Source organism: Meriones unguiculatus, chromosome 8 (genome assembly GCF_030254825.1).
Source record: "Meriones unguiculatus strain TT.TT164.6M chromosome 8, Bangor_MerUng_6.1, whole genome shotgun sequence".
NCBI lineage: Eukaryota > Metazoa > Chordata > Mammalia > Rodentia > Muridae > Meriones > Meriones unguiculatus.
Window position 1 is genome coordinate 84511200 of NC_083356.1, and position 12781 is coordinate 84523980.

Sequence of the window (12781 nt, forward strand, 5' to 3'; positions counted from 1 at the left end):
ATGAAAACAGAAAAGAATCCCTGATTCATCCTGACTGCACAACAGAAATTACTATGCACACAGCCTCTAAAACACAGGGGAGCCCAAAACTTGTTACTGTGACTCATGCTACCACAGAAACGAAGTTTTCAGTTGACCGAGTACCGGACATACGCTTGGAAATGCATTTTATCGGAATTCTCATTTAGAAATTCCTTAAGGAATTAGAAAAAACTGTGTAAACTCTCAATGGGAAAAATAGAAAAGCTAAAGAAATGATGTCCATGCCATTTGGGGAGTTTGTTAGCAGGAGGAGAATTGCTAATTGCTTTTGTATAAATAAAAACAAACAAATACACAACAAACCAAATTTTAACCTTCTAATGAAAAAAACAAACAAATGGCAGCCCTTGCATTACCCTGGTAATCATCTTTTAAAGGTTTGGAAATTACCAAATCAATCACATGGGGAGTATGCATGAAGATAGGAATAAAAGAGAGAGAGTGAAAGACTGTACACAGTATCCAAATGGCCAACTCCTATAAACTCCTGTAGGTGGCTGTCAGGCTCCCCCTACATCAAACTGCCAGACAAGACTAGAGGTTTGGAAAACAGAGGGAAACAGACCAAGAAAGAGGAATGGCACGCATGCCAGTCAGCCCAGGCTAGGCTGCCGTAACAAAGTGCCCCAAACCGGACGACTTTTAAAAGACGTGTGTTTTCTCTCTGATGCCAACAGCCAATAATGATCTATCTGCATGCCCACCAGGCTCTCTTCCTGGCTTGCACAAGCCAATTTCACTTTTTCTCCCAGTGGGATTAAGACCTCACAGCTGTGACCCCAGTTATCCTTAACTAACCCTGGGGATGAGGGCCTCAGCACATGATCTTGAGAAGACATACTTGATTCCTAACATATAAATGTAAACACACTCTTGACGGTAACCAGATCTCACCTGGAGACTGTGTGCCTTTTCTGTGCTCTGAACCTAACAGCTCAGACAGGGGACCATTCCTTCACCCAGCAACTCAGCAGGAGCACCTTACTCTAAGCCATATCACCTGCTTAAGGATCACGTTTTACACTGACTGAATTACTACGCTGTCTATTACAAACATTAAACTATGAATCAAAAACTTGCAAGCAAAAACTAACTACTTTTCAGTTTTGTTCCTAATGTGCAGATTTCTATGGGTTAAACGTGGCTGTATTATGGAATCTGAATATCTGGTATACACTGAAAATACCACCTCCTATGACAAAGAAAGATGAAAGAAACAGTAAAGCAAATGTGTTTCCACGGACCAAAAGTATAGCTGCTGTGAAAAGGCTCAGAAATCTGAAGTGTTGCTTTTCGGGCAGCACAAGGAAAGGCTCACAGAGTGGGATGTGCATTAGGAGCCTTCACAGGAAGCTGTAGGGTATGTGTGCAACCTGGATTCTGGGATCTGGAATGCAATGGTCCAGGATGCCAAAGAGCACCCAAACTCAGGAAGGCTAAAAGCACAGCATGACCTGCTATCCTGGGAGGCTCTCTGGAACCAGCACCCTTGATCCAGCTGACAGGAATACCCTGTGCATGATAAAAGAGGAAAAACACATGAAAACACTCTGCATTATAGGTGGTGGTGGACTGAATAGCTGTTTCATAGAGCATCTATGAAGTTTCAGGTTTTGAATACTATTTGTAGTTGTTTACATTTCAAGCAGACGACAAAGGGAAACTTAAGAACACATGTTTACATCAATTCAAAATGAGAATATATGTTTCCTTAGCTGGAGTGTGTGTATTGGAATTTTTTTTGTCAGGTAACAACTTCATTCTACACCTGTTAATTTGCGTTTAGCATTTATCATTCTCAAAAGGGGAGTTAGGATGTTTATATACAGGCCAGGAAAGACGTAATATGATATTATTTAGTGAGATTTATTTATAAAGCTAATAAACTCTGCATACTTTTACTTTGACTATTTAAAAGTTTATAGGGCTATTGCAGCTCATTAAATGTACAAGTATTTTGTTGCTCAATAAATACATGCATGTCACATAAAGATAGCAAAAATTTCATAGCAGTCACCTTCCACTGTTGTTAGTAAGGAGAATAAAAAAGACTGTAGATATTCAGTATGTTTAGAAAAGAAAAAAAAAGGGGGGGCTGAATATTTTTAAATTTGAAGAATCTATGTTAATTGACTTCGGCTTTGGGAAAATATATCTAGTTTGCAAATACTGTACAGTGCCCTGTAATGCATGTTTTGATGCCTTTCGCACAATGGAAACCAGTTCTGACACCGAGACTGTGTTAACAATCATTTGAGTAAATTCTGACACTAGCTTCCCAGTTAGTTCACATCCCATAGGTTAAGAGTTCAATCCCCATCTGCTGCCCCAACTTGTGACACCTGCCGTAGGTCTGTCCATATATTGGGATTTCTACAACTGGTTGTGATAACAAGACAGCAGGTCCCAGAGCATACAGCACACTTTCTGTATTCTAACCAGCTTACTTTAAAGGACAAAACCCAGCACAGCAGCAAGACAGCTCGGGGACACGTGGGAGCAGTGCAATGGGGCCTTGTCACGCTTATGTCCTCAGTGTCAGGTCTGCTCTCCAGCTCACAACCCATGGATCTGGGTTCTCTGGGACTCAATGTCCAGTTTATGCCAAAACAGGAAGTCGTGAGTAAGATGACACATACGGACCATCTAGTCACATGACCTCTTTTTTTAGTTCACTTAACTCACACCTTATTAGGGATGACAGAAGACCTTGCTGTCGTTAGGGAGATCAATGAGTTTTGGGTCTCTGTACCAAAACCTTGGAGTAAAGAGCCAAATATATGAGACATTTCTTCCTTCTTTGCACTTTTTTTAGTTGCATTTTGTATTAATTAAATTAGAACTGTTTCACATCCCAATGTAAAAAGGCATATAAAAGGTAATTATTCTTGAATTGTCAAAATTCTATTTTCTATACATAAAATTCAACAAAACATAATTTCTCAAAGCCTCAAATCGTATATTAAAAAAATGAGTATCAATTTAAATACTTGGTTTTGTGCTGTGACTCTGTTTGACCAGTGAAATATTCCTAGTTTATTTCACTGTCTACACAATATAAACTTCTGATTTGTACAAAAGTGAATTATAAGCAATATTCTTAAAAATTAACTTTTATGATTTAAATTAATACTATACCCTAAACTACTTCTAAAAGAGAAATACTTATTTCTTAATATAAACCTAAAAAAATCAATTCAGTGCTTACATTAGTAGGAATAGCTCTTTTTTTTAACTTTTTTTGATTATGTGTAAAAGCACAAAATTAGAATTATAAGTCTTGATTGGTTTTATTTTCACTTTAGAATTGGTAAATACTTTCCTAAAGCAAATGTTATATGACACTAACTAATGTCTACTCACCCTCATAAAGGAACGTACAAAAGACAAAAGTGATAATTTCACCAAAGTCCAATTTGATGACCTAATTAGTTTATTGGGATAACTTACAGGAATGTGGGTGACACAAAGGCAGTTGTATTACTGATAACCCACCATAACAGAGGCAATGACTCACTAAAGCTGAAACCTTGGGGCTATTTGCACAATTTAAAGGTAGCTCAACAGGTTGGAAAGTATGCCCTTAGTAATCCTACTGCCTATTAATTTTGGGGAAAAGAAAGCTTCGTGTATCTGGTAAATTTTAGGGAATTTCTGAGACTTATGAATTTTCTCACTGTGTCTAAACAAACTTCCCTTTACAACTTCTTTAGTTTGAAGGTGCTTGCTCAGAAATGAAATGTTTGATTTCCGAGGAAGTTTCTCTAGGGACTCGGAAACTTAACGACAAGAGTGTTTGTCTAGCAGGATCAAGGCCTGTCCAGGAACTAGCATTGGAAACAAACAAAAGAAATTTCTAACACAGCAGCAAAGTATTTCCATACATTAAGTAGAGGAGTTTGGTTTTATCCACAGAAAAGAACAACAATAACAATAAACACCAAGACAGAAAGGTGAGACAGACTATTCATTTCAATTCATTTCAAAGTTAGTTTCCTTCCATAGGACAGAAAAAGAAATTGGTTATATCAAGTTCCTGTGGGTTACTTGCTCTGTGAAAGAATTAAGGCCTAGAAAATGTTATTAAAATGTGACCTGTTTAGAAATCTGGCTATCTCTCAGATCTGAATTGCTAAGCTTAGATAAGAGATTGGTTTCATCTGGATGACTTGAAACATGAATGCGATTTCAGGTCTGGCTTATTGGAAATGTAATGTAGGAGTTTTACCCAAATCGATAGTTTTTAACTTAAGTTTTGTTCATTGTGTTTGTAAAAACCAAACAAACAAACAAACAAAATACAGGACTTCCTTTTATCTTTCCTACAAAGAGGTTCTGGGGGAGAAAATATATGCAAATTTAATATAATAAAAATTGTTAACTTCAAAGATGTTTCTTCTCTATATATTTTACTGTATTGTTCTCTCTCTCTCTCTCTTGTGTAAGTGTGTGTGTGTGCATGTCTGTGCATATATATTCTCAGATGGAAGCCAAGGCCTTGTATGCAGTAGACAAATGCTCTATCATCATGCTATGCTTCCGGCTCAATTGAAACTTTTGTTATTCTTCCTTATATTGTATCATAAGAAACTTAAACTGTCTCCAGAAGACGATATGGTTTAAATATCATGAAATAATTAAAATAACAGTGAAGTATAGAAAAAGTCAAATTACTTTTCATTACTTGTTAAGTTACCTACATATATCATAAGCAGACAGACATGTCTTATTCTGGCCATTGTTGGATCATTGAGTTACTTAATGTCATAGTATTTAGCTTAGTATAAAATTCTTCATAAAGAAATAAAACTAGGGCAATGACAGTTATGCATATACATTGATGGCCCTAGAGACAATAGGAAGAGAAAGAGACAGTGAATAGCCATATTTATTCAGACATAAAAAAATGTCAATTTTGAATATGAAGAAAAACTATGAATAAAACATTTTACATAGCGCCAACAATTCTACAACACATAGCACATGGAGTAACTTTCCCTTATAATTAATGTCATATTATCAAGATGCTAGAAATAGATGTGCTAGAGAATATTATTAGGATTATTATTAAGTCTACTTCCCTTGGATACATAAAAATCACCACGGGCTAGATGCACGGGTTTAAGCTTATAACAATGCAATATGAACATATTTGCTTTCTGAAAGTTATGGTTGACCATCAGAGGAGCAATGATCCCCAGGTGATCTGCCTCAACTGCCCCAGAGCCTCCTCCATGTACTGGTCCTCTCTACAGACCATAGAAATTTGCGACTGAAAAAGTTCCTTGGGACTTTGCCTAATTACAGTGCTGACATCAAATGCACAATAGCATTTGCACCTGCTTAATAAAGTAGAAAGAAGATGATATGACAGTCCAGGCGGGCTCTCCTACCAGACGGGAAGGAGCTTGGGGACTTGTGCTTCTCAGCTTGCAAAAACCTTGAAATTATATTGGGATTAGAGCGACAAAGAAGGAAATTGTTTATGAACCTGGGTCTCCCATATTTGATTTATGGGGACTGTTATAAAGCAGTGCTTCCAAATGTAATTCTGAACAAAAATCATTCTTATCTGTGAGACTTTGGGCTAGTTCTATTTTCATATCAGTTTTCAAATTGATATAATGAAGAAAACCCACAGTAGATTTCTCATCTGGTTGCTAAAAGGGCTGTGTGAAATAATACAAGTTGCAGATTTCAAAGTGTCGGTGCACCTCCTGACCCTCCTGAGTCTGTAAGGGTTCCGCTAGCTTTAGGTTTCCAGGTGTGGCCATTTAAAGATTTCTATAATGTTAAAGTATTGATGCAGAGTAAAGTCTCCCCAAATGTTACCTCGCCAGGCTTCAACACAAAAAGGCAGTGCTTGCATTTAGTTGCAAAGATAAACAAGCAGGGAACATCCACTTCAGATGAAGCAACTCCAACTTTGACATTTATCAAAACAAACAAACAAAAAATCACAAGTGGTCAGCTCAAGGGGAAGAGCCTTCCAAGTCTTGAGCATTCAGGAAGCTTTAAAAAAGCTGTGCTCTGAATAATTTTAGGTCATGATGTTTCTTCATTAATTCAAAGAAGGCTCTTAGGACCAGAAAGGGAACAAGGAGAGGCAACTTGAAAGAGTTTCATTTAACTTGAACAATCTAATCTCTTAGACAATATTGAAATATTGTAGAACAGTGCTTTTTTTTTTCCAGAGGTACAACTTGAACCCATGAGGTCAATTAGGAAAGCTTTCTTTTGAAAATAGACTAGTTCAGTTGGTATTGCTCTGATGTTAAGAATAATTTACTCTTAAGTGCCTCTAGTTATAATAACAGTAAACATTTATCTTAGTGTTTTAAGACTTTAATACTAGCATTGCTTTTGCATATACCTGGGTGTACAATGTTAAATAGGTGAATCCTGTCTTTGGACTGGGCTAAGCAGTAGGTTAGGATGGCATTTGGTAAAGTGCTCTGGTGAATTTCATATGAAGTGGTCAAAGTTGGGATAATGAGCTGGGCATTAATAATCACCCAAACCAGTGAGAGACTACTGACAAATAATTGTTTCAAGAATGCAAAGGAAGGGAGGGAGAAATGCCACGAGAGTAACTCAGACCATTACTATTACTTTACCATCACATTTTAGGTCCCCTAAAATGAATAGTGTATCATGTGACAGACCAATATTTCACAGAAAGCAGTAGTTTTAAACAATATGTAATGCTTAAGCAAAAATAAATGTCTGAGTTTCTCTATAAAAGCTTGCCACTAATTTCTTCCATTTCTTTGTTTTCATCTAACAACTACTTAATTTTCTTACATTTTTTTTTGTTTTTAAATGTTTCCCCCATTAATTCTGCTGTCTTACCATATTCTTTTCTTCCTTTTTTTTCTGTTCTACATTCTGCATTAAAATTTTTTAATGAGTGGTTTTCACAATAAATACTTGCAAATAACAGAGACTCAATCACTTGATCAAGACAGATGCCATAGGATAGAGTTTTACTTCAGAAGGAACAGCAAAGCAAAAATGCCGCAGTATAAAGAAACAGCTAGGATAAAGTTGATAACATTCATTTTAATACCATAGTTCAAAGGGTTCTTTTGTGGGAGAGAAGGCATATGACACTATATGTGATATAAGCTTATCGTGGCCATCTTTATGTGCAGAGATGTAGAAGGAGTTTGTTTACCTGGAACCCTGACTTCAGACCCCCAAAATGACCAGGGTTGTCTTCTAACATCCACCACTTCTTCACCAATTGTTCAAGTACAGGAGAATTGCTGTGTGAATATACGAAACCATCAGTTAAACACTCATTCCCAACTACCTCACTCCAAAGAAACTGGAGTTCATTAAACTTATTACTCCATTGATTCTGCGCTTCTAAATTGAACTCCATCACAGGTGTGCCTTTAAGTAAACAATGGAGTACTAACCACCATTTTTTCTCTAGTAACATTATGAACTTTCCGATCGATATTTTCCTCATCTTTGGTGAGGAAATTATTCCCCTAAAATAGTTCCAATTTTGTTTTTCTGTCTCTGTTTCTTTGTTTGTTTGTTTGGTTTTTTAACATCTGGAAACTTGAATCACAGTAGGTGTGATAGCTCTCTGAGTTGTCAAGTCCCAAGGGTAGGCCCTGTCTCCCATCTACTTCCAGTTCTCAAACCTTGGGGATCAGGTTCCATGGTGAATTTTGAGTATGTTTATATCAGACAGTACACATTTATATTGTTGCTTTCTCCCTGTGAATGAGTATATCATAAAGGTGTTTAAGCTGTGATATTTTGCCTTGAAGCTCTTTTGTCTTGACCACTATGGCCAATCTCACTGTGGGAACAGCGAAATATGTTTGGCAGCGCTGACTTCTCTTACTAACAGTGAACTTTAGTTTGATATTGGGAACAACTAGCTTTAAAGATCTGATTAATCTTAATATCATTTTAAGTTCATTTTCAAGATACACACACAAAAAAGCACTTTTTAGTGACTTTGCAAACTGATAATAGGATAAATTCCCCTGAGATTTCAGGTCATAGAAAATTATTATTATTTTGGCTTTCTTATTTATAACAACAGAAGAGGAATACAATTTTTATCTCTGTCTACATGTACATAAGTCCAGGTATAATTTGATGAATGGATCAGGTGGGGAAACCTCCATTTTCATAATGACACCTCAGTATGCCCTTATTTCTAATAACAATGATACGATTGAGTAAAGTCCCAGCCTTATTTTTCAACTACATTCCAAACCAACTAGAGAACCTCAAGTATGATGTATTTTTTCTAATGATTATTTTACAGGAGCCCACGAGAAAGAAATAGTTCTAATGAATGCTTTGACTGTAAATTTACATCTTCTACTGGTAAGGTTCTTTTCCCATTGTGCTTTGAGTTCTCTCATTTGATAGTCTGCTGTGTTTCTACCTTAAATTCATAAACCTCTGGTAGGTTATTTATTCCAAGATGGCATGTGAGATTATTTATTTTTGCCAAGAATGCTAGACCATTATCTCATGGTCCTTCTTAAACATGGAAGAGTTGCCTCTTACAAAGACCTTTAGAGTAATGAGTTATTATAACAGAGCAGAAAGAAAACAGTAATGGTACTTGATATAGAAAATTGCTCAGCAAGAACACTTACAAGCGAGCACTGAACCTCTCAGAAAGGACATTTTCCTTATGTTGACAAAAAAAGTTGGTTGTTTCTGTCATTAAGCTAAAATGTACCCTTGGTAGCAGAACTCAACCCTGTCAAATATATTTCAGTCTTATAAAGATGTGGTTGATCATAGTTATTAAGACAAAAGAGCTGCATGGTAAAACACCACAGATAAAGTACCTTTGAAGTTTAGTCATGCACAGAGGGGGAAAAAAGACAAAGTAAATATTATAGTCTAATGAAAACATACAAGAGTTATGTTTTGAATCATGTCTAAAAGCTCAAACATCCTCAGTTGTGACTCCCAACTAAGTTACTTATTGTCTCTTTAATGTTGATCAAACCTTTCAGTGTCTCTGAGAATTGGAATTACCCTTTGTAACAGTGAGGACTGCAGTGTCTTCCTCATAGATGTGCAGGACCCAATAAGGTAATATGAGAAAATTAATTTAGCACCCTGGCCAATGATGAGCATCCTGTTGACAGGTGTTGTCATCTGTATTGGAAGAGGTGCGAAGTGTATTGTCCAGGGGCTGCATGGAGAAATGAAGCGGCCAGTGAACCAGTAGCATACTTCTGGCTGGTGCCTCTCAAGGGGTTTTATGCACATTTAGCTGGACCTAAACCAAAATGCCATAAAGCAAACTACAAGATGAGGGAAAAGTGATAAAGGGAACCAAGTTGGCAATGTAAGATATGTAAATAAGACATGCATAGAACAAGCTATTTCACTCTCACTCTAGAGAAATTACCTTTAAATGCTTGAGAAGATAAATTTTCAATTAACATTTAGGTAAAGCTTTAGAATTTGTTTTTATCTGCTTCACATTTTCCTCTGAGTTTGTTTTCCATTGATAAATGTAATGAGCCAATATCTTCACCCTCTTCATAATTCACTGGAAACTAGGCTAATTGAAAAGGTACCCCTGTCAGTTATCTCGCATGTTTAATTAATTAACGTCTTTAAAATGTTAGCGCTTATAAAGTGAAAGTGTGGCATAAAGGAGCAAATGAGTAAATTCTGCATTAATGCTGCTCAATAACTCTGTTTCGTTGTAGTTATCATTCTTTAAGCCTACACCAAAGCGGCACAAAATTCTTCTAGAAGCCAAGGCCTTCCCTTCTGATCATGTAAGGATTTCTTCAAATTATATTTATGTTCTTTCTACTCTTCCTAGAGGGACATATCATTTCCCTGACTTGAAGGTTTATTTGCTAGTCATTTCCAAGTAAACTGACTAAGAAAGATCTGTCAAGTGCTTTTGATTTAAGTATTTTTTTCTTCATAGTAGATTTATTTCTTTTGTTCAAGCAAAACATGTGTTCAGGGAGAAAAGGACTGAATGGGGACATTGATTTATTAGTCTTTTTAAAGATACCGAGCAAATCGCTGCCTAAATCAAGTGTGGTTAGAAATGTTTTATTAATTCCTGTTGCTGTATTATTTTATGAAATCAAATCAATACAAACTCCACTGTTTAACCCTTTAGCAACATTAAATTCTCATATGAACTTGTATCTGCACCTCTTTGTCGTAGTATGCCAGCAATACTTATTGATTGCTTTTTATGAGGAAATACTAAAGATTACAAAATGCCAATGCAGGGAGATGGCTAAGCTAGGAAAGAGCTTGACGAACAGTCATAAGGACCTAAGTTGTAATATCTGCCACCCACAAAGAAAGCTGAGTGTTGCTTTGTGGACCTGGAGTCCCAGCATGGGAGACAGAGGGACAAGCGGATGCTTATGGCTTACTGGACAGCCTGTCTCTTTTGGCAGTAAGTCCCAGTGCCAGTGAGAGGCTCTGTCTCAAAAATGAGGCATAGAATGATCAGGAAGGACCCTAGACATTGACCAATGGCTTCTATGTCTTTGTGAGAACACACATAGGAAAATGTACACACACATAAACTCCTTAGCACAGCGAAGATTGGAGGATATTTATGTGTGTGTTTCTCTCAGATAATGATTCTTCCTGATCCATACACAGGTAAAAACCTTCTCGTTTCATTTTAAAGAAACTTGACACATATCTTTTTTATTATTCTATGCCACATATTGTAATTTTTAAAGTATCTTTATTTTCTATGCATTGGTATGAAAGTGTCAGAATCCACGGAACTGGACTTACAGACAGTTGTGAGCTGCCATGTGGGCACTGGAAATTGAACCTAGGTCCTTTCAAAGAGCAGACAGTGCTGTTAACCACAGAGCCATCTCTCCAGCCCACACACATACTGTAATTTTAAAGCATGTAATTCTATTAGGCCAACAAATGGTTATTTTTCTTAAAAAAAAAAAAGATTAAAATCTTGCTATCTTGATGACAGTTCCGGATCCTCTTACTTATTGAATCTAATGTGTATCTTATTTTCTCCATGGAGCTTTAAGTGTGGTCCTCGTTGCTTCCTGGTTCCTCCTGTGCTGATCTGGCTTTGTATTCTAACTCAAGCCCAGCACTTCAGACTCCTCTCTTTGGTTATTTTACAAGGCCCAGCCGTGCCTCACACTGCTTGGGTTTTACTGCAAAGCTTCCCTGAGTTCTCAAAGCTACTCTGCACTTTCGATTGCCTTTAACGTGCCGTACTTCAGTAAGTGCCCCAGTTCCTGCTCAGTCCCATTAAGAAGGAACTCTCTGAAGTAGTGATTCACTCTACCTTTGACGTGTGGTTTACTATAACGTGATGGCTTTATTGTTACTTTTTAATTTATTTTCAGAGGGGATTCTTTAATGCACTGCTATGCTTTGGGCTTAAGCTAATGAATACATTTTCTTTTTCAGTATGCCATTGAGTCACAGATTCAATTTCATGGGCTTGATGTTGAGAAAAGTATGCGGATGATAGAGCCAAGAGAGGTAGGTATCTGAGAAAACAAATGTTCGTTATACTTCTACTTAATATCCATTTATTTCTCTCCATTTTTCAAAAATTTATCTTCATGGTTTGATGTAACTTTCAAGAAAGCATAAGAGACCAGTGCATTTGTTATTGTTAGATTCTTTTGTTTAGATAGAGAATAAATAGGAAGTATGTTTATTTTTATTTTCAAAAGCTTGATATTTGGCAAGATACTTTTCTTTTTATAGCAATGGTTTCTATAGTGGTCGAGCAGGTGAAAAGAAGATTACAAATTGAGTATAACACTTTTAATTCAAATGTAGTTGCTGATGGGTCCCATTAAATTCAAAGACTAGTGATCAATAGGGAATTGTATAGAGACTGTCTTTCATGTTCTTTTGTAAAGTCTCAAATATTTTGTTGTATTTAAAGCCAATAAGTTGGAGAGTCTGGGATCCCAATGTGTTTTGTAATCAACATGAAGGATTAATGATAAAAGATTCTCACATCTGTAAGAGGTATCTATTTTCATATGTGCTATATAAGTGGTTAGTTCCCAAGATTCACTGTTATAGATGACCAGCATTTTATTCTTTGGGTCCACTCTAGATAGTCTTTTGCATTACTGGAAAGCTTCAAGTCAACATAAAAGATATTTATCATAAAATAAATAAATAAAATAAAATAAACCTTTATTTCTTATTTGATTCATGGTGATTCTTTAGATAAATTATGTGTTAGTTTCTGTAATACACTTATTAATCCGATTTTTAAATTGTAGTTGTCAAACTGTATTAGAATTTTAACAGAGGTTTAAGTTGCCATTTCCCTAAGTAGAATTTTTCTTATAATTACTAAGTTCTTTTTTTATGTGTGTAAAAAGTATATTTCCAATGAAACAGATTTCTATATCAATGTGTTTCCCATTTGGTAAATAGCACTTTTTTGATAGGCACTGCACACACACAGACACACATAGCCCTACTCATCCATACAAGTCCTCTTACATGAAACTTGTCTAATAGAAAGAAATTTCAAAACTTAAACAGAAGGATTGCATAGGATTATTTTAAGGAGCGTTCCTTAACTTTAAGGAAATTGCATGTCTGGGCTCCCAATTTGTGTCGTATTTACAAGAGAAGACGTGTGGGAAGTGGTATGTACGTTAGACCTGCTCTCCTTAAGCAGACACTTCCTGTTTGAAGGATCCCTTACAGCTCATTACCATTCCAAGACCGTATCTCA

General features: G+C 36.3%; 1 protein-coding gene across 3 annotated transcripts in view; it reads left to right on the forward strand.

Moving 5' to 3' along the window:
* Kynu (kynureninase) overlaps positions 1–12781 on the forward strand; it is a 136379-nt gene that overhangs the window by 41129 nt on the left and 82469 nt on the right. For all 3 annotated transcript variants that reach the window (XM_021656130.2, XM_060390095.1, XM_021656133.2), the window contains exons 5-7: positions 8339–8400; positions 9756–9827; positions 11479–11553. In XM_021656130.2, coding sequence (XP_021511805.1) covers positions 8339–8400; positions 9756–9827; positions 11479–11553 — 209 coding nt within the window. The remainder of the gene's footprint in view (positions 1–8338; positions 8401–9755; positions 9828–11478; positions 11554–12781) is intronic.